The sequence below is a fragment of the Lissotriton vulgaris genome, chromosome 1_2 (genome assembly GCF_964263255.1).
Source record: "Lissotriton vulgaris chromosome 1_2, aLisVul1.2, whole genome shotgun sequence".
Classification (NCBI taxonomy): domain Eukaryota; kingdom Metazoa; phylum Chordata; class Amphibia; order Caudata; family Salamandridae; genus Lissotriton; species Lissotriton vulgaris.
Window position 1 is genome coordinate 143964433 of NC_141686.1, and position 23778 is coordinate 143988210.

General features: G+C 42.1%; 1 protein-coding gene across 1 annotated transcript in view; it reads right to left on the reverse strand.

Moving 5' to 3' along the window:
- LOC147734707 (solute carrier family 23 member 1-like) overlaps positions 1-17790 on the reverse strand; it is a 474929-nt gene extending 457139 nt beyond the window's left edge. The window contains exon 1 of the mRNA XM_086953611.1: positions 17597-17790. Coding sequence (XP_086809737.1) covers positions 17597-17671 — 75 coding nt within the window. The 5' untranslated portion in view covers positions 17672-17790. The remainder of the gene's footprint in view (positions 1-17596) is intronic.
- Positions 17791-23778: the final 5988 nt, after the last annotated feature.

Genomic DNA, 23778 nt, shown 5'->3' on the forward strand with positions numbered 1-23778 from the left:
TTCAATTTACCTAAATCTCCTCCCTTTCCCAACTAAGGTTCTGGCTAGGGGAAATCAACTTGGGGCTTCAGTAACTTCTAGAGGAAAAAACAAATAATGCAACCATGTGAGACTTTCTAGCGTCAGACTAGTCTGTCTATAAGTAATCACTCTTTAAGAACCCCCCTGATTTATCACCCAGGGAGGTTATAAACAATAATCTAGGCTGAGAATTACATAACCATTCTCATGAACACTTTTGGCATTTGAGGCCAAAAACAGACTAGGTCAAAGGAAACCTAAATTAAAGTCTTAAAAATCCAAGTAGTAACTTAAAGCAATAGTCTCTGGATAATGCACTTTTTCCATCAATTAAGACTGTAACGTATTGTATTGATGTGTATCGTCAAGAACCATGGACTCAACATCGGCACCCAGATGAACCTTTTCCTCAACAACGAACCCACAGCCGCCAGAAACAACTTCCACATCGGGGTGAAGTTTGTTGCCAAGTGGATGAAAGCCAATTACCTCAAATTCAACTCGGACAAGACCGAAGTCCTCATCCTGGGACCCATCTCCTCAGCTTGGGATGAATCCAGGTGGCCCGCTGATTGGCCCTCCCCCCGACAGACCATGCACTACACCTCAGCATCATACTGGACTCCTTTCAAGGAGCTGCAGACCAAACACAACCTAGCATCGGGGGAAATCTTTCGATACTTGCAGATCAGGCACTCACTCCAGACCAATATCCCTGACATGTCCTCCATACCAGACTCTTCTCCTCTAGAGGACTGTCTACTCTCCTAACAAAAGCTGTATCTTGTACATATCGCAAGCTCTGTTTTAACTTACCGGATTTCTTCCAGACCCTCCGGGACCAATGGCAAAGGGACATAGGGCCCATAGACGATGAGGACTGGCAAACCGTACTGATGTTCCCTAGGTAGACTGCGATAAATCATCGCTTTCGTCTTATCCAACGAAAGTCGTACATCGCTCATACCTCTCAGGGGTACTTCTAGCCGGGGAACATCCATTACCAGGCGGTTTTTACACTGCACTACCATTACAACGCGGGCTTTACAATGCAAGTCGTTACCACGACTTGCCCTGGAGGGCGCTCTAGGCTAAGGAATAGTAGATTTACTATTCAACACCTTCCCTACTGTAGGTAGGCTGGTGTTGGAATAGTAAATCTTACTATTCCTAAGTCCAGTACCCTACAACGCAAGACGTGGTAACCACTTGCGTTGTAAAGGCAGCGTTGTAATGGCACGCGGGGGTAAAAGCCCGCGTTGTGTTGACATACACCCTTCTAGCCAAGATAGGTAGCAGGGCAACCGCACTATGTCTTAGAAATTGTGGTCAAGATAGCACCTTTTACCATATTCTCTGGGACTGCCCCGAAATACGCCCCTTATGGAATAATGCGACCAAAAAAAATGAGAGACACGTTAGGTAAACAAGTCAATCTGACACCTTGCTTGGGAATCCTGAGCGTATGGGAGGACACTGATTTGACAGAAATAGAACAACAATGGGTGGCACTGGGATACCTATTAGTAAAGAGAGCTATTGCTCAACTCTGGGGTTCCAATACACAGCATTTGACAGTGGGATGGGTGGCAGAAATGGACCGATGCATGATAGCAGAGAATGAGGTCTACAAAATGCGTTGCTGCCCTAAGAAATGGGATCAGAAATGGGGGGGATAGAGCGTCTTTAGGGCAATATTTGTACATCACCAACAGATGATATGGCAATGCACAGGAGAACCGTACAGTAACACCACTGATTGCTTAGAATGTGTAACATGCAAATGTGTATGCACTGTAACTCTTTATTGACATGTACTATGATTTATAATGATGATTCTCTGACTTGATTTAATAAAAAGGTTTTTTTTTAAATACTGGACTCCTTGATCACAATGAACCGCTAGATCAATGATGTATCCTCATCATTCTCCCACAGAATCCAGAAAGACAGTCACCCATGCACTCGTCAGCAGCAAACTCGACTATGGCAATGCACTCTATGCTGGAGTCACCCGGAAATTCCTCAGGAAACAACAAAACGTTCAAAATGCCGCAGCCAGACTGGTCCTCAACATCCCCCGCTGCAGGTACATCACTGGACACCTTTGAGATCTCCACTGGGCCCCAGTCAACAAAAGAATCACCTTGCAGCTCCTCACACACACCTACATAGCCCTCCACAACGCAAGACCAGCATATCTGAACCACTGCCTCTCATTCCCCACCAGGTAGCTCCGCTCTGCCCAGCTGGCCCTGGCCACCATTCCACAGATCACAACACTAGAACCAGAGGAAGATCCTTCTTATACCTCACAGCCAAGACTTGGAATTCCTTGCCTCTCCACCTCAAGCAATCCCAGTCACTGACCCAATTCAAGAGGGATCGCAAGACCTGGCTTTTAGACTGAACCCGAGCGCCAAGACAAATCAGCACCCCCCCCCCCCCCCTTCCCCTCAGCGCCTTGCGACTCTCACGGGTGAGTAGATGCGCTATACAGACCCCTGATAGATTGATATTCATTGTTCGCTCCACATACCCCAACACCCTGGACGACACTGCATTGACTTTTGTGGCAATCGCAGCACGCCACGCTTTAGCTTTAAACATCTAAAGCCTGGCATGCTGCCTTTGCTACAAAAGTAAATATATAACAAAACAAAGGCTGGCAGACGCCGCATTTTTTTTCCTTTAATTTCCTTTTATAGCAATGGCGGCATGCCGCACTTTAGCTTTAAACATCTAAAACTGTAGAGCGAAGTGCCGCGATTGCTACAATAGTAAATAAATGAAAACATACAGCGGGCACACACATTTTTATTTATTTATTTGTGGCAACGGCGGCTCGCCGTGCTCTATCTTTAAACATCTAAAGCTAAACCGTGGCATGCGGCCATTGGTACAAAAGTCAATAAATAAAAAAACAAAGGCTGGCATATGCCGCATTTCTTTTCCATTTATTTACTTTCATAGCAATGGCAGCACGCCCCACTTTAGCTTTAAACTTCTAAAGTTAAAGTGTGGCGTGACGTGGTTGCTACAATGGTAAATAAACAGAGAAAAAAAACTGCAGCCGCACAATTTTCTTTTCCTATTTATTCACTTTTGTAGCAATGGCGGCGCACAGTGCTTTAGCTTTCAACATCTAAAGCTAAAGCACGGCGTGCTGCCATTGCTACAAAAGTCAAAAAATTAAAAAACAAAGGCAGGCGACGCAGCATTTCTTTTCCATTGGCACAGTCAATAGCTTGACATTTAACTAATGAGAGACCTATTGCATTGCAAATGCTTGGTTTATTTTACAGTCTTGGGCGTCTTCCTAAAGGGCAGAAATGCAGCTGAAAAAGCAGTCATCGGTGGAATTTCGCAGACACCAAGACTCCAGGATGCGTCAAGAAGAAGAACTGGAGCCAGGAAATCAGTTATTTGAAAGTAGGTCCACAGGTAGTTTTTATTATCAAACACAAGATGATGGACAGAGTGCTGAAACGTTTCAACCACTCACCCCCAGTCAAGAGATCTCTGTTAAATATACTGTTCTTTTGCTCACCATGCCACCTCAGTTTAGACCCAGCCGTATGCAAATCTGTCTTGAAACTGCCAGGCGAGCTCCTCCCTGGACTGTAAACAAGCATCCTTGGACTGGTTTCAGGGCATCACCCCTCATCGGCCAGGCTATCTTGAAACCAGTGGCACAGCAAGCAAGGGACCTATGTCTGGGCATATTATTGGCCACTTTGGGCGTATATAGCAAACACAACAAGATTATGGATGGAGTGTAGAAACTTTTCAATTACTCACCCCCAGTCAATAGATCTAGGTTCAATCTATTGTTCTTTTGCTCACCATGCCATCCAAGTTTAGACCCAGCCATGTGCAAATCAGTGGGAAGGGTATGCACAGAAGTGGGCCCAGTGCTCGCTACATCACCAGAGTCAAGCTATCCTGGCTGATGATGGGTAAAACCCCAAAACTAGTCCTAAGATGCTGGTCCAGGGAGGACCTGGTCTGGCTGTTCCGGCTGGAATGTTCCCCTGGGCAAGAGGGTGAAGACTGATTTGCATATGGCTGGGTCTAAACTGGAATGGTGTGGCGTGTGAAAAAATGATGGATTTAACCCAGATCTGTCACTGGGGATGAATGTTCGATTGATTCAGCATTCTGTCCATCATCTGTTCTTTTTGCAAGGGGATGCCCAGACGTGGGTCCTTTGCTTGCAACAGCACCAGATTCAATGTATCGTGGCTGATGTGGGGTGAATCCACAAAACCAGTCCTAGGATGCTTGTTTTTGGTACAGGAAAGACCTGGCTGGCAGTTCAAGCTGGACTGTTCCCATGGGGAACAGGGTTAAAACTGATTTGCATATGGCAGGGTCTAAAATGGATAGGTGTGGCGTCCAAAATAATGATGGATTTAACGCAGATCTTATGACTGTGGGGGAAAATGTTCGATTGATTCAGCATTCCGTCCATCATCTGTTTGTTTTGTATTAAACCTTGGTAGGCCAGCATGCTGGGAGGGGTAGGAACATGGGGAGAATAATAATTTAAGTGAACTTACCTGTCACTCCGGGATGCCTCCTCGATGTTTCTCTTCTGCAGCTGCCTTGATGCTCCTCTGCTCCCCTCCACACCAAATCCAGATAATGCTCTCATGCATGAGATAAGCGCTGGAATTGGTGTGAACTGGCTAAAATGCCGCTCAGTTAGGGACAAGGAGCCTGTGCCTTTTCTTCCACCCTGCTCTGCAAGACAGGTGGGTTGGAAGAATTTAAGTGCGCATGTCAGTTTGTCCATCGTAAGACGGTTGGCCAAACTAACATCACACTTACAACGAACCTACCACTCCTCCTCCCTGGGCCTGGCTGCCACCGAAGCAGATCAAGGCACGTCCCTTCCTAAACTCGGGGACTTGGCCGAGTCGGAGTAAGTGAAAAATAAAAATGATAATAAAATAGTTTTATTATCATTTTATTTTTCATTTGCTGCCTTTCAGCAGTGGTGCAGCGCTCCGTAAGGGAGGAGCCGCCCCCGATACAAATGCCTCTGTCACTAGTTTGCTATGAGACTGTGGCCTTGGTTCAGTTGCTCAAGGAAATGTCTTCTCTTCGGTCACCCTGCTTGTAGTGGAATGAAAGTCTCCCTCCCTCCCTGAGAGGACTGTGAACAAACTATTTACATCATTCAACCTGTTTATTTTGGAATTAATAAACCTTGTGAGCCATGATTTGAGCAGGGATAAGGTAAGTGAGAATTGGCTTGCAAATTCATGTTAGAGCCTTAAACTAATATACCTTTTCCTAAGCATTAACTATTTAAATAAATATAGGAACTGGGAACATACTAGCAAAATGTGCAATAAGTGTAACACACATTGGTACATGTTAATGACCGTAAATACGGCAACTATTGCATGCAAATAATGATATATATGGCCAGAGATATAAGCAATTCACGTGCTAGGGTCCTGCCTTTCCCTTTCAAGGTACAGGAGGGTGGGTCATATCACATTGTTGTGAAATCACAGGGAATGCCACATTACACAGCTGGAAGGCTTGTGCTTTGGAGCTGTTTCAGCAAGCACTAAGAATAAACTTTGAACCAACTTAAAGACCTTCCTCTACTGCTCACAAATGCATGGCGACTTGATGCGCAAGGCAAACACACCCCATTCAATCGAGGGTTGTCTGGGAAGGTTGTCTGGGAGGAAGCGGAGAGTGGTGCACTTCCATGGGAGAAGACTAGCGGCTTGAGAAAGCACCTCCTCTCACATGGATAAGAAGCATTGCTCTCTGCCTTCCAGGCTCGCCCCACAAACAACATCCACCCACCCTGAGCACGTTACTCCACATAGAACTTCACTGGCCTTTCTGGCTGTCTTCGACTATGGGGACTCTTCAGAGACGCATGTGACCTGTGCACTGCATAAATGCCCCAGGATTTATGGATCACAGAACAGGTGGTCAGTGACCATAATAGCATTTCCCTAGCCCTGCTATGCTGGGGAAATAAACAGGTAAATACATCCAGTTGTATAACCGATATTTTCCCCATAAACGGTATGAATGGGCATTGTTGACCCAAATAAAATACAAAAGGAAGTTATTATCCACTGTAAAAAAGAAATAGATTATTGTTTAGGCGAGGAGGTGGACCCTAGCTCCCTGATTTTTCACTTCCAAAGGATTAATGAATTCATAGAACAACTTCTCACCCAAAAATATAAAGCCAGAAAACAGGAACATATAGGATGGTTTAACAAAAGCTGCACTGATGCCCTGCATGCTTTAAAGCTTGAATTGGGCATAAAACCCCATAATAAGGAGAATATTAGAGCGCTACACCTTAACTATAAACACATCATCGGGGCCCGTAAAAAAGAATTACAACACGAGGCATGGGACAATTTTAGTTTGGCGGCAGCAACCAAAAATAGTAAGCAATTTTGGGAGACGGTCAACTGTCCCTTTTTAAAAGATGATAGCCGACCGGAATTAACTTCATATATAAATAGTGACAATTGGATCGAACATTTTACATCAATTTTTAACCCAGATAATGCTGACACAAATCAAATAACTATTTCTACCTGGCCTATACTACCTTTAATGATAAAAATAGACGAAGTCCATGAAGGACTATTCAACAGTAAAGGGGAGAAGGCACCAGGGCCCGATGGCGTGCCCATTGACCTATATAAAAGCGAGGAGGACCTATGGGCACCTATTTTAACTGTAATTTTTAACGCAGCAGTTGATGGCCAAATCCCCATCACATGGGTTCAATCATTAATTATCCCCCTTTTCTAAAAAGGTTCCAAATCTGTGCCCAGCAACTATAGTCCGATATCGTTGCTGGACTCGTCACTCAAAGTAATGAGTAGGGTCATGCTGAAAAGACTAGACACATGGGCTGAGGACAATAACATTCTTTCACCAGCCTAATATGGGTTTAGAAAAGGCATTGGCACACTGTAACAGTGCGTTAATTTGGGCCTTCTCATAAATAAATACACTATGGCAAAAGGAGGTAAATTATTTTTATGTTTCGCGGACCTAAGCAGCGCTTTCGATCTGGTGGATCACCTAATATTGTGGCACATACTTCTGGATACCAGCGCTCCCAAGGAAATTGTTTATTTTTTAGCAAGGGTGTACGAGAAGTTGTCCAACAAAGTGCGCTATGGTCCTGCAGGAGAGTGTATCCACCTGTTTAGTGTGAAAAGGGGCATCCGCCAGGGATGTGTACTTGCGCCATTTTTGTTTTCACTGCTTATCAATCATGTGGACAGTACACTAAAACAAATCCCTGCTGATGCACCCTCTATTGAGGGTAAGGCTGTCCCTACTTTACTATATGCAGACGATGCAGTTTTAATTTCACGTACCCTGATTGGCCTTCAACGTCTTATAGATAATTTTACCCTTTTTATCAAAGGCAGGAAACTCCAAATTAATAAAACAAAGACTTTTGTTATGTCATGTGGGACATCTATGAATAAACCGGGAAAGGCCTTTTTTCTAGAAGGAATAAAAATGCAATCTGTTAAATCCTTCTGTTACCTTGGGGTTACTTTTTCGGGAAACGGGAAGTGGTTACAAGAATATGCTAACATCCGCCTGAAAATGAGCAGGAATGTGAATGGCATTTTCCGTTTCTGCGCAAAAGTTGGTACATGAAGAATCAAAGACATGGTAACTATATACAATGCCAAATGTGTTTCATCTGCGCTTTATGGTGCCGGAATTTGGGACCACCACTCTGAACAGTCTTTACAGCAGGATGAAAACACATTTATTAAACGCCTGCTGTGCGCCCCACCTTCAGCCTCAACAGTATACACCAGGAAGTGGGTCTAAAACATATTTCAGATTTGGCCGGCCTTCGTCCCCTTTTATTATGGCGCTCCATTTGGGCTAAACCTGAAACAGCTTTTACTCAAAGTATAATAAGAGATTGTATTAAACTCGACCACAATTCTCACATTCCGTGGCTGAGATATATTTGTCACTGGTACAGTCTCTTATTTAAACGTGACATCTTCATTGATCCTGAGTATGCAGCTTCCATTTCCCAAAAAGATCTCAAAGAAGCGTTTTCAGCCCACAAAAATGAGAATAGGGGAAACTTAACCAGGTCTCAGCCCACTGTTGTATTTTATAAAGATCTTAACCTTACACTTGGCTTTCAGACATATTTGAATGAAGTAACCATTCCTTCCCACCGATTCGTCTTAACACGTTTGCGGTTAGGGATTGCACATCATTTGGTGGCCTTCCCGGAAATGAAGAAAAGTACGAGCTTAGTATGCCCATGCGACAATACATGTATACAAAGTTCCTGCCACTTTTTATTGTTCTGTAAATTTTACCATTTCTTAAGGAAATTTTATTTGAAACCATTGTTTTTAAAACATAACGTTCGATCCACCAAAAATGCTATGAGGCTGTTATCCCTGCTTGAAAGCCCCGATATCTTTTTTTTTACTTCGTCCTATATTTTAAAATGTATCTCTGCTAGGAAATCAATTGTACTGTAAATATATATATTTGGGAAGGACTTGTTTTAATGAACATGCATTTTATTTTGCACCAAATGTAACTAAGAATATAGACGGCGATTAGTGGCGCTTTCTGGAACATTTATATATAAGACCAATAGTCGCAAATGTAATTATGCACTGTTTGCAGTACTCACCTTATACTTGACACTTTAGCGTATTTCGCACATGTTTTATATACTCAATAACCACTATGCTGCTACTGTTAGGTTGATTACTTAAAATTGACTTTCTTGCCATACTAAAACTCTGATAAAGAAGAATCATATGTACAAACGTATTGACTAAGCATATTGCATGCTATAAGCACAAGTCGCTTTTTGTATATATTGTACTGCAACTGCACTTTGATATCTTAATCGTTCTGGCTTCGTTGTTCAGCCCATTATGCAGTATGTAATAGAAAATGTAATTCATGTTTTATGTATGCTTATATGGATGTTTTATACTCCGAATAAACCTTTGAAATGATTGCCCCTGTATTATAGGTTGTCACATGCACACGCACATTTCAAATGCATGATGCAAGCTGTCCTCCCTGTCCCCTACTGAACTAACCAACCATTGACAATAGTCCACCACCACCCACTGTTCCTTGTTAACCTTTCACACGTTTTGTTTTGTGTATTCCTCACCCTCTGTTAAATGGTGCCCGACTTGTCAGATCTCTGCAGGCAAACATTTATAACGAACAGAACTCTATTGGGGTACCTGCGACCAGGTTAACAGGCTAGACACACGTTTATGTACTCATCATAAAAGATGATGCATGTGTTATGTGTTGCTTACATTATACATCACTGAAGGGTTTATTTCCACCCACAGTGTGTTGCTGAAAAGTCACTTTTTTGATCTTCAAGCGCTGCACAATGCAGACCCATATCTTTGAGGCCATGGAAAACCAATGTGCGTGGCTATTCATGGTTTCGAATATATGGTGTAAGGCAACGCAGCGCAAGTAACTGCGTGCCTCATACTGCCTCGGGGAGGCGTGCCATGGGTGTTGCGGTGGGTGTTCCCACTCTACACCCATGGTTTTTGACACATTCCCAGATGTACAATAAAGGGCTTAATTACGATGTAGGGTGGAAACTTTCTGCCCGACACGTCTCGGATTCAGGAACCCACCAACTTGTGGTCTGAGGTTCCGACGATCAATTACGATACGACTGAATACTGTTTGGACGGAGTCCTATTTTTCCCTATGTGAGCCCGTGTTCTGCCTGACCACACAGGCTCCGCTGGGGAAATGGTGGTGTATGCACAACCATGCACCCTGTTGCAGCACCCCTCACTGCCAGCCACACAGTGCAGGGTTTTACAGGGGGGTCTCTTAGTTACCCCCTCGGCCACAAACCGGTTTTCTTCACATGACGTTTAATTGTCCGAAGTTGGATGAATACTGCGTTAGGGTGCTATGCGCACTCTGTGAGGTCCGCTATTGCCTGCTCTGACTTTTGTCACTCCCCAAAGAATGAAGAAAAATGGGATATCGATACGCATTGCTGCAGCTAGTATTGGCCCGGAGACGCATAGCAATACATTGGATAGCTGCTACTACAGTGGTGAGTTTTGTTAATGGGATGGGGCACCAACCTCTTGGTGTGGGCTCTGCGGGACATCTCATGTTGAGTAGAAGCTGGCCAACTCCTTGTGTTTAGATTTGCTGCAATGTTTTGCTGTATTGGCAATTTATGTCTTATGTGTAGGAAATACTATTAAAGACGAGTTTATAAAACAACTTGATTGCATACAGTGGGGATATTATACGTTCAGTCTTTTTGTTACCATTAAATTAGTTGCCAATTGAGCCATGTGTGAATACATCAGTTCACAAAATAAGGATTCGGAATGGGGTGCAATCTGACTTACCTCAATAATATTCATGGTAATTTGGAAATTGCAATTCATTCCATTCACAAACCCCTTCCTAATAGCAAGTGGGTTAACACCCCAATTCAGCAGTCAGTATTGTCTCAATGTTTTGCAACCAGATTACGGATTACATTGATGCCCAGCTTTCAGTTATTATCATGTTATGTTTCCTTTGCAGGGCAGGGGCAGAGTGTTTTGCCCACTCAAGTGCATAATGGTGGTTTGGTCAGCCCTCTCGGGCTTCCCAAAGCAGTCATGCCCACTTCTCTGTTCTGGTCTCCATGCAGGCTGCAATACAGCCTGCATGGAGCACATGCCCACCCCAACAGCCCCGGGTTGAATAACGTGCCACGGTGCTCAGACCAATCACAACACTCCAGCGTTGTGATTGGCTTAGGGGAGGGAGCATGGCTTCCTGTTCCTGTAAGTGGACTCAGGAGAGCAGGATCACAGAAGACGCGGGACAAGGCTTTTTTATTGTTAAACCCTGCTCCCCCTTCCGTGCGAAACCCCCTGCAACCTCCCCTGCGACACCCCAGTGGCCCCTGCAGCCCCTGCACCCACCCCAACCCGCAAGCCATTCCGGCTGCCCCTGTGACCCAACTCATGCCATGTTGATAATTAGATCTTCTCTATAGAGACACTTGTTGAGTTAAACCAGTACTTTCCTTTTTGTCGGTGGTAGTGTTCACAGTGCCTAGACATGCTTGTGAAACAGTGCACCACACAGCATCATCCACATTGTCAACTCAAAACATTTATTGCTACAGGTAATTCAAATGTACAAGCATTACTCTTTATAAGCTGGGTCAGGTGGCTTAGTAGACTAATGTGTCTATCCACTGTAGGGGCCTGTGTTCAACCTCGTGATCACAGGTTCAAATTACAGCGGGTCCTTCATCCTTTCATCCTTTTGAGGTCGATAAAATGAGTACCATTGTGTTGGGTAACAATAAAAATCTGATCTGTTATTCAGCGCCATTTCTGCACTGAAGACATCCTTCACATTTCTGATAGAACTGCTTACAAAAGATTATCTTGTCAAATCCGTATGCTCCCGAAAGAACATATTTATCAGGGTCCAAATCACAATTTCATTTTCCACGATTTGCTTTAGTTACGTCTATTAACACACATTTATCATCTTTATGCTTGTTTGTATACATGCAAATAGGAGTCACACATATGTTTGTACTGCCAACAATATGTGTATATGTATAAGGGATTCACATTCTTTGCAGACAGTTCCCTATCTTACCATTTGCATACTGAAGGTTATGAATGCAATATGTGTGCATATAGGTTTAGATCGTACTGCCAAATTGATTTGATTTCTCACATCTTCCCTCGAACAATATCACCCTTTCCAGTTGGACGCCCCACTTTCAGCACAATTTACGGCAGATCCATTTGTGTGCAAATCAGATGCCATGAAATGACTTATGTAAACTTGTGTAATTACACACGAGAGTGTTAAATTGGGCGTGTTCACAAATTTACATTGCATTTATACTCACATAAAATATAATTAATTAGAAGGTTAATTTTCAGATTAGTTGCGTGACTCATTAGTTGAGCACGCATGCTTAGTTTGCAACCTTTCACGGGCATATATTGAAATTATACCTTTAAACATCAGTGATTTCAGAAGAAGTGTTTTCACTGGATATTGCATGCATGAAATAAAAAAAAGGGTACGTAACAAAAATAATGACTTTTCATATCGCGCGTCATGCTACACTTTTGCCTTTTCTAAGCACTATAAATAACAGGTGTTACTGTTACCCGTTTCAACCATGCTCATTAATGTTTTGCAATGTGTGCATATTGCTGGAAGGTAGGAGGATCCTGACTGTTCCCAGTTCCAGTACCTATATGTGTCCCCGACTAGAATCTGATCAACCCAGGAAAATATGCTGAACTTGTCGTGATATCATTTTCTGACACCGGGACATAATGCAGCAGCACCCGTAGGTTTTCTGCATTCATTCAGAGAAGCAACCTGCAGGCAGTGAGAGGGCTTTCTTATTTTCACTTCCAACTGGGCCCAAAACAAAGGCCTGATTTAAAGGGTCATCAGCCCTCCGTTGAGTTTTGCCCTAGCTGGGAGCTTATCTGAAACCCATTGCCTATATGCCAATGTGATTGAAGGAAAAAAAAGCACAAGCTTATCACTTCACAAGTACTTCATAGAAACTCTAGCTTGGAGATAGGTTTATTACTTTGTTCAACCCCCTATGTAAAAGATGTGAATGCACTGTAGGAATGCAATATTTTTCTGTGTGTGAGTAAACACACAATCAATCAAAATGAGCTTTATTTGATTTCAAGTAATAAAATCATAAAAGCATACATGGAAGAAAAATAATTCATCAATTAATAGCACATAAAATGCAACTATATACGACGATCCAGTTAATTATACTAACAGGTTCATAAAAGTAGTTATAGACATATAATGCTTCCTTTAAAAGTTTCTAATAGGCTCCTCCCCGGATTCACTGATTAGTAACTTTTCTAGTCCTTATTACACTCTTTAAGAATCCGACCATGGAACCAATGCAATAAAAACCATCCAATATCTGTAAATATGTAAAAGCAGGGCGACATTGCCTCCAACCTCCCTGTTTGAGTAGCGGCTTTAACCATCTGATCCTTTCAGTGGAGTAGAACTTGCAAAATAAAACCACATGTATCATGCTTTGTTGTGATGCACCGTCGCAAGGGCATCGAGATAATAATCTCAACCAGTCATTGATATTTGGGTACGAAATTAGATGATGGAAAGTCCCAAATCTAAATCTGGTCAGGAGGAATCTATCATATCTGCTCAAAACGTATTGCAGGTATGGTTGGATGTTACATGTGGTTATTATTAGTTGGTGATGGATCACCGTAGGTTTATTCATAACAAGTGCTAATCTGTTTTCTTCTAAGTGGGCCATGATGACTCCTTTAAACTCTTTGTGTTTGTTTGCATTCAGGCTATTGGGGAGGTTAAAGTATTCAGGATGGCCAATGTCCTGCATAAAATTCTCCACATATTTCAGCCATTGGATTTTGCGGGTGTTATCTAATTTCATGGCATCCCTCATTATATCCCTATTAAGTGCGGCACTCTCTGTGTTCCAAATTCTGTGCCATAAAAGAACTGGTTGGGCCCTGATCAGGTCAGAAATATGCATAACTCCCAGCTCTGAATGGCAATAAAAAAACGATGTGCTGTTCGGAACACTTAAGAGGGACCTTAAAAAAGTGTTTTCCGCATGCTGGATTAGCGTACAATCTTGGAATCCCCAGACTCCCGCCCCATAAAGATCTATGCTTACGCATTTTGCTCGATATATCTTTAGCATGATTTCTAAAGGCCTTTTACCCAGTTTTTTAGAAAAATTAAAAAGAGCCGCTATAGATTTAAAAAAAAGCAAATACCTGGCCTTGACCGCCGGTGCCCAGGAACCTGTCCTGTCGAAGAGCACATCCAAATAGCTAAATGAGTCAGTGGTTTCACCCGTTGCTTCCCCTCGCCTGAAATTTTCCTATCTTGTTTTTAGTTGACTCACAAGACATCACAAAACTTTTTTAGCATGCAATCTCAGGCCAAGCCTACCCATGAAAATAGAATAGAAAGAAAGGGCCTCTGTAAACCGACTTGGGTACGGGCCATAAGAACAGCATCATCGGAGTAAACACACAAATAATGATTTAAATGGCACCTAATATTGTTTTATTTAAATTTTGTACAGTGCTACTCATCCCAGTATAGAGTGTCTGAGTGCTTTTGTTACACACAGAGCTACAATAAATCATACAAGTGTGTAAATCAAAGTACAGGAAAAGTTATGTAAGACAATGAGGGTTATAAGGGGTAGGAATCACATATTGGCCATACTTGTAGACATTATGGGCCAGATATATCAAGGCTTTTACGACTCGCAAAGGCCGAAATTTGCAGAATTTCGGCCTTTGCGACTCGCAAACGGCCTTTTAGCATTATTTGGAATGTAACAAAAAATCGCAATTTAAGGAATCGCAAAAGTGCGATTCCTTATTTTGCCATAGCATTTAAGGAATCGCAATTTTTGCAATTCCTTAAATGATATGTATGTAACTTTTAGAAATTGCGAATTTGTGTTAAGAAATCGCACATTACCACCAACTTGTAGTTGGTGGTAATTTGCGATTTCTTTTAAAAATGCCCTATTTGGCATTTGTGAGGGTGGCATGTGACACACATACATGCCCATAGGGCATGTATGTGTGCCACATGCACACACATGTAAATGTCAGGGGTGCAAAAGGGTGTCTTTGAGACACCCCTGCACCCTTGAAATAATTCTCAAATTGCGATTAGCAAATTGCGAATTCGCAATTTGAGAATTATTGCACTATCATTCCTATGGGCCTCCTGACCCATAGGAATGCATTGGAAATTATTCCTTATTTGCGAATTCGCAAAAAGCGAATTCGCAAATAAAGAATATTAAGGAATCGCTAAAAAATAGCGATTTTGTACATACATTCCTTTTTGCGAATTCTAAATAGCGATTCGTAAAAAATCGCTATTTAGAATTCGCAAATCGGAATCTTGATACATCTGCCCCTGAATGTTTAGCTCAATGGTCGGGAGAAACAAATAGTCATGATATAAAATGTAACTCAGTGAGTGTGGTTGTCTGTGCTAACAGGCCTTTATTAGTTCACAAAGGATCCATTCTTTGCAACCTTACAATGACAACAGGTTTGGGAAAAAATAGTTATCTAAACCCATACTACAATTTGCATGCAGCTCCGTGATGCAGGTAAATAGATCACTGTGCTATGTTAGAAGGACTCTAACTTATTCACTGGAAGTAACAAAATGATATCAGTGTCAAAAGCAGTAGCCCACTTACCGATCAATATAAAATACAAATCTGTGATCTACATGTTCCATGATGTGCTTTGCAGCAAGCATGTTAACCTTCTATGTAACTTTATGAGTCAAAAGTGTGACTGGCCAAAGCACAGAACTCTCTAAGGACTGTGTTAACCACTAGAGTTATCAGATCACTTTTATATCCCTCTTACAATTGCTGTGCACACAAATATCTCTGTAGCAGGTGTCTCAACCCTGTAAGATATGCAGGCTATGTGTGGCCAATTCAGTAAGTTGGAACAGATTTGCTGTCACATGTCTCCTTGCCAATTTCTTTACAGTAGATTTTAAATGTGCAAGTTGACTTCAAGGCTCTGCTTTTCAAGCTCCGCCCGCGGGACTCCACCCCTTTTTCTCTGCCAAACCTTGGGGGTGTAAAGTGAATTAATTTTACTTGTGACACCTCTGAGTTAGCGCTCAGAACCAGTGAGCAAGCTTTACCTCTTTCTGTTTCTGAGCTGTGCTGCCTGAAAATAAAGCAATAAAGCACCTACGAAGTCAAATATTGTGTCCATTGAATTCACTTTACTCACTGCATAAAATGCGCCTCCAAGATTCGGATAGAATGATGCACTATGCTCGTAGTAGGTGATCTCTTGCTTCCTAAATCTGTTGAACAGCTGTCCTTCAAAATGGATGCCTGTATTTTACGTGTACTCCTCTTATTGGAGCAGTGATGAAAGGTGGGTCCACTCGGATTCTTGTTCATGGGGACTTGGAGCTCTAAAAGCCACTAGCTATTCCAGTTGCAATTATTTCAATGATATTTCCTAAGCGACTCTGAAACAGGGGTCTCTAAACGCGGTCCTGGAAGGCCGGATCCATACCAGATTTTTAAGATAACTACATTTATCTAAATAGGGATGTTCTATTGGATCAGGACCGACTTTGGAGACCCCTGCTCTAATATTGGCCCTCAGTAGAAGTACTGCAGCTTGACCGCTGTACGGTGGGTCAGCAGAGAGACAAAGCTTCTGACAGCGCAGCTTGCGACTGGCCCATGGCTATGGTTGTCTGCCATACAGGCAGGCTTTTCTTCTTCCACGCAGGTCCTAAGCTACGTCAGCCTCCATGGGTAAAAAGTCACGTCAATAAGTGCACCATATTATAGCGGCATAATAGACAGTCTCTTAAACAGGCGTCCATCTTGGTAAAAACAAAAAACAGTGCACCAGGCATGGGGTTTTTTGTACAGCTTTCGTATTCAGAGCAGTCATAGTATACATGGCGTACCCAGAAAGGAAAAAAAGATGATATAAGACCCTTCCCATCTTTTTTATAATGATACAAGCCACTGAGGATTCTACCATCGGAGAACTAACATCCCCGTCAATAGAAAGGCGGTGGAGGATGCAAGAAGTGGGACGATGGGACAGCTGCTATTTTTGCCATTGTCCATTACTGTCCACCTATAAATGGGGCTCATTGCCCTAAAACTGACTATGTAACCCGTGAACTCATATCCATTGCATTCGAAGCAATACTCAAAGTTTTTTTGCAAAATATAATATCACTCAATGCAGAAAACTGATGTAATCAATAAGAAGCTGGATCTTCCTTGTTGATTAAGCAAGTTACTTTATTGAATTAAGATGATAAGTAATAAGATATAATGTTAACCCCATCAGGAGCAGCTGTTACCCCATCAGGAGTAGCTGTCCTGCTGCTCAGCCCTCACCCAACTGACATTCATAACAAACTAACATTCCATACATCCAGCATTCCACATCTCATGCATACAAGCTGAGCAGCAGGAAGATACAAGATACAACAAAAACCTATTAGACCGCCACTCTCACCCTCCATCTTACTGAAGATATGGCTCATTTGAATTCGTTCTCCTGCAGTTTTGTCTCTGGGCCTAAAATGATTTGCACTTCAAGTGCATGAATATTCATTTGCGGTATTCGAAAGTTGTGCTTGCCACTAACCAAGGCTTGGCTTTTGGCACCACTGCTTTGCTAATCATATTTTATGGGGTCATGAAATTAGTGAAAGGAACAGAAAGTAATGTGGTCTATAACAGCCTCCTCTGCATTTCATAATTTACTCATCCTGAGCGTCAAGCCCCTCAGAAACAAGTAGGAGACTTTTAGAGGCTGGAGCGTTGAACAAGAGGCCATCTCAAGGTCATCAGGGGGTCACTTCCGGTACCCATGGTCATGATGAATCAGGAGCCATGATTAAATGGAGCACAGGTCAGAATCCAACAGGCACTCACCGTAAAAGTAGGGTTCTCCAGGCCGTTGCAGCCCTGGTCCTTGCTTGGAGACGGCATGGCTTCGATAGGACTCATCGCCTCGGGATCAAAACTAAGAAATATCTCGAGCTAAACTCAGCCTTCCGCCGCCCCTTCTGTGTGGGAACGGGAAATGTAATTTTGCAGAGACGTCACTTATATAAGGCACCGGTTATTCCAGTATTTATAATCCTATCTCGTTGAATGATGTGACGAACATGAAGAAAAACGTTGCATGAAATTGAGCTGCTGCTGACCAACCACTGGGCAAGGGTCCTCCGGGGCGAGAATAGTGCCCGTCACCCCGCGCGCAGACATGAATCAGGAGCCGCGATCTGAGGATGGAGCCCTGACCTCGGACGCCGGAGCCCCAGCGCTGCTGCTTTGTCTGGGCGAAAGTTGTTTATTGGTGCCCAGCCAGGCGTGAGAGGAGTGCACCTGAAGTTGGCTTATAATTAGGTGATGTAACTGTTTAAACACTACGTTATAGCAATAATTACCCACTTATGTGCTAAAAGCCTCACCTACCTACTATTTTCTGACCATATTTTTTGCATAAAATATAACATAGAGGGTGGATTTTGTTCCAAGAAAATATCGTTTTATAAATTTTTAACACGACAGTCGCATCTCAAACATAACGTTCTGCACAAAAACAGTCTGGAATGTGTTAACTGGATGAGATCAGACCGCTAAGAAGACTTGAAGAGGCAGAGACGCCAGAATGTGTAATTAGCACTGCATAAGACAGACACTTCTCTGTTTTTACATATTTACAAGTTGAGACACAGGGAGATAACAACAATAATCAGTTGACAAAGAGAAAAGTAAAACTACGTCATGGGGGTCCATGGTGGACAGCTGGGCAGCTAAACAACGTCAAATGTTATCTGAATGCCATAATTACAGAGAGAAATAATGTGCTGGGCATCTGCATGTATTCCTGTCTCCGTTTTCTACTTAAATAAAAAAATATTTATTCCTTTTACACATAAGAGAAATAAAAACGCTACAGTATACAGTGAAACAATTGTATTGTAGCATTTCTATAGCGATCTACCCCTATTTTGGGGCCTCAAAGTGCATTACAGCGGTCAGGTAAATAGTCGCTATTTCTGTAGTAAATTGGAAAAATAGTGTATGTTGGGGTGCCAATTTTTAGATCTGGCATCAGCCTAGACCCTTTCATGAAAAAAAAATGAAAAAATATTATATATATATATATATATATATATATATATATATATATATATATATATATATATATATATATATATATATATATATATATATATATATATATATTTATATATATATATATATATATATATATTCACTGAAAAAACCATAGGTTTCAGACCAGTTATAGTTAGGAATTAGCATTTAAAAAACCTATTAAATTCACTGAAAAAAACATAGGTTTCACACCAGTTATAGTTAGCTGGACATTTTACTGACATAAAACCATTGAAATTCCCACGTTATAGTTAGTTGGACTCACTATAACTTGCGCGCCTGCAATGCACTGCAGATGACGTCACATATTACATCACTCATAACATGGTCAGTGACATCACTCATGACATCACTCATGACACCATCCAGTGAATGTGTCTTTCTGAAAAATAAATATGTTTTATATATGTATATGTAAAGGTCGATGGAAAAATAAATGTTTAAATAAGTGTCTTAATGGATGCTTTAAAAAAAAAAAATTGATTAGTTAACTGGCTTATTAAGTGTATCTTAGTGAATACATATATTAGCGAGTATTGTTTAAATATTTAAATGTTTGTATCAGTGTTTCACTTTTTTTTTTTTTTTGTCCTCATATTCGCCCTTGGTGACCATATGGTAACGAGAAGATATGGGAGAGGATAGAAACACTGACACAGATTTACTGGTAGGGGATTATACTGGTATAAGCCGGAATATCCCGCAGTGCACTACATCAACCCTTTAATCGTCACTTGGTACCATCTAGGCTAACGTTCTGCAGTATAATACCCACTTTCGTAGCCGAAGCCGCCCTTGTAGGGTATGTATAGCAAAAAGGGGCCAAACAGAGATGCCCCTCCAAGCAGCGTAATCATAGGACATGGGGGAAAAAAAAAAAAAACTAAAAAAAAAAAAACCCCATGATGGTCTGATCCATGATTACCAATTCAATAGTAGCCAAAATCTTCTCTTGTTTTGGTTCCCAGCCCTAATCATGTCCAATTTTGACGTCTGTAGCATCGAAGCACGCCACTCTGTAAAGAGAGGAGGTGTCTTATCTTTCCAACGTTTGCAAATTTCTCTTCTAGCCAGCAAACAACCATAGAAGACCAATTTTTTTTTCCTATGCCACATAATTCTGGTAGAATACCAAAAAATACTAGCACAGGGCATGGGTTGATTTGGGATCCTACCGCTAGAGAAAGGGAGACGCAGACCTCATTCCAAAATGATGTTAAAGATGAACATTCAAAAAACATATGAACATCTGATGCAGCTATCAAACCACATCTGGGACAGGCAGCCAGAGCGTTATAGGGAATTTAGATAAACGTAATGGGGAATAGTAAGCCCTGTGCAATGTGAACAGATGGTTACGGCGAAGCCACGAAGGTTTCACAGTGTCCCCCAAAATTTTAAATGATTCTAGCCACAAACTTTCCACATCCATGTTGTTAATATACGTTTCCCAGAGCGAGTGGGGGAGCAAAAATTCACCATCAGTCTCGTCTATCATAAGGTTGTACCAAAAGGTGATCTCTTTTTTGAAAGGTGGTTTATCTATCAGGTGGGTTACCAGAATACTCTCCCCTCCTATTTTGAATCTGCCCCTAACCTGACTATAAGCCTGCGCCCAACTTTGAATTTGAAGGTATTTAAATCTTGAGAAACGGGTTCCTATTGTTGAACTCAGAGCCTCCCATGTAAATGTAAATGTAAATGTAGTGTATCTTGTATAGCGCACAGCTGCCCCAACGGGGCGTCCCGGCGCTTGATTAGGGAACCCGTCCTGGTATTCCCCTGTGAGATACCCAGCAGGGCATCCGCAAGGTGAAAGCCAGGCATCCCGCCGCGAGGGGCCGTTGTGGAGATTAAGCAAGCTATTGCCCAGAGTCGCAGAGTGTGAACCCGTGGTTCGAGTAGGCACCGGAGTGAGAATTGTCGAGTCCGTGGACATTTTTGGACTCAAGACCCAGCCGAGCCGGGAATTGAACCCTGGTCCCGGGCTGACCTCTGCTTCCAGACACCCTCAGCAAACAGGTCACCCCAAGATAAGAGTCCGGCCTCTCTTACTGATAGAGCTAAACAATCTAAGAGCCAGGATGGGGATCCTGGAGAGTCCCAAAGTGGAGCCCTGCTATGATAATAGTCCATTTTGAGTCCACGTCTAAAATTACCCCATGTTCTAGCTAGGTCCTTCAGTATCTTTAACTTGACCTTCTTGAAGTATTTAGGGTCACTAAACTTTAATAAGAAATTCGCCGGTCTAACTTTTTCCCCCTTAAGAAGTGCTGAGAATAGTTTCCCACAGCCCGTACCATTAGGGGTCTTTAAAAGCATCCTAACGTGGGAAAATTGAAAGGCCCAACCGTAATATTGGAGATCTGGTGCTGCTAGGCCCCCTTTTTCTCGGCGACGTCTTATCTTCTTCCAGGCCAGTCTGGGTGTATGACTATTCCATATAAATGTGTTTATTTCAGCTTGAAATTTTGCAATCATGTGTGAATCAAAGAAAAGAGGAATAGTATTAAATAAACACATAAACTTGGGTAAAATAGTCATTTTAACCAAGTTGGACCTACCTATCAAGGAAATTGGGAGAGCTGACCATGTTCTCATCAATCTGCGAGCCTCTTTGGCCACATGGGCAAAGTTTAAAGGGGCAATCTTATTGATATCCGTGTAGATATTTAAACCCAGGTATCTCAAAATAGAGCTAGGTTGTGCCTCTGCCACTGGCACCGCATGATTCCAAACCATGATATCGGTCTTAGAAGCATTAACTTCATAACCGGATATTGACCCAAACTCTTCTGCAATGGCTATTACAGTGGGAAATGCCGAGCTCAACTCGGACGAATAGATGAGAACATCATCGGCATATAATGCGACTTTTCGCTCCCACCCTTCAAAAATAAAAGGTTTAATATTAGGGTTGTCACGAATTAATTGGGCAAAAGGTTCAATATATAAATCAAACAAAAGGGGGGAGAGGGGACAGCCTTGGCGGGTTCCACGGGTAATGCTAAATGGCTCAGTAAGTTCGCCATTAATCAATAATGAGGCGGAAGGGTCTTTGTATAATAATTTTACAGCCCGCCTAAAGTTATCACCTAAGTTAAACTTTTTCAAAACCTCCCCTAGGTAAACCCAATTAACCCTATCAAAGGCCTTTGTGGCATCAAGCGTGAGAACTGCTAAGGGAAGAGATGCGAACGTGGCCATGTCTACTGCACCAATGAGATCATAGGTCAGCTCGTAGAGCTGCCGGTTTTTTACGAATCCCTTCTGATCAAGATGCAGGATGTTATTGGCCACCCCTCCCAATCTATTCGCAAGAACTGACGCGAACATTTTGTAATCTGTGTTGAGGATTGAAATCGGCCTATATGACCCACAGTTAGTTGCCGATTTGCCCGGTTTTAAGATCAGGGTTATAGAGGCCCTATCCCATGAGGTGGGGGGCGAAGCACCTTCCAGTAGAATGGTATTAAACAGGTTTGTTAAATAGGGAAGAGTTGATAAACAGATTACTTTATATATTTCAGATGGTAACCCGTCAGGTCCTGCAGCCCTGCCTTTTTTGCTTTTGAAAATAGCAGAGCGTACTTCATCCTCTGTGACAGGGCCCTCCAGAGCATTCCTTTGTTCCAATTGTAAGGTCGGAAGAGAAATCCCCGATAGCCATTCCATTGCTTGAATGGGTTGTATATTCTTATCCTCACGATATATTTCGCTGAAGAAGCACTTAAAAGCTCCACTAATTCCCTCATCTGTAGAGTGGGTCATTCCATCCTTGTCAATAGAACTAATATTATTTCTGACCCTGTCTGTCTTCGCCTTCCAGGCCAAAAGCTTACCCGCTCCTTCTCCGTATTCAAAATGGGCCAGTTTGCTAGACTCCCATCTCTCCAGGACCCGTGCATTCAGGACTGAGGAAAGATTTCCTTTTATAGCTGTCAACTTGTCCTGTAAGTCCTCTAATGAGGCCCCTGATGTTGCTGGGTACCTATCAATCTCTGCTTGGATATCCACAATCTCCAATTCGAGCGAGGCTACAGATTCCCTGTGCATCTTGTTTTTATATGCAGTTTTGTTAGTTAGATAACCTATCTTAGTGAATACATATATTAGCGAGTATTGTTTAAATATTTAAATGTTTGTATCAGTGTTTCACTTTGTGTATAAGTGGCTGCATGGGTTGGTGAGTAGCTACATGTGTGTGTATATGGGTTATTAGATTTTTTTTTAGTATCAGTATGAGTGTCTGCATGGTTTGGTGGGGGTGTTACTTAGCACATAGATGCATCAATGACTGACTCACTGTTTGTATGTGTTTTGAAGACAGCATATGTGCAGGACTGTATGGGTGTATGAGTGTGTATATGTGTGTGTTAGTGAGTGAATGACTGTCTCACTAGTGTCTTTATCAGTAATGACATACGTTTTAATCTAGTATATGTGAGTATTGATGTATATTAGTGAGTATATGTGAGAATGAGAGATTGAAAGAGTTCTTGTTTAAATAAGTATGTTTTCTATAAGTGATTGTTTAAGAGAGTAATTATGTGTAAGTTTCCTTAGAAGTAAGGTGGTAGTGTGTGTATAGTTGTATATGCAAATAAATGGATGTTCAATAGTTTATTTGCATGTGTGAGTATGTGTGTGAGTAACTTTTGGATGACTGTCGGTGTGTAACAGGATGTATAGGTGTATCACTAGATATGATGAGTGAGTATATGTATGAGTGACTATATAGAACTGTTGGTGAATGAGTGGATGTGTATATAGATGGTGGAATTACTGATTTGGTTGTTGTAACTGGTATGGGTATGTCCATTTTTTTTAAAATGTTTGTTTCTCTTTTTGAATATGTGTTTCAAGGGTTACATTACACTGAAAGGATGTCTGTCACTTTCTCACAAGGATGGTGTCATCAGTGATGT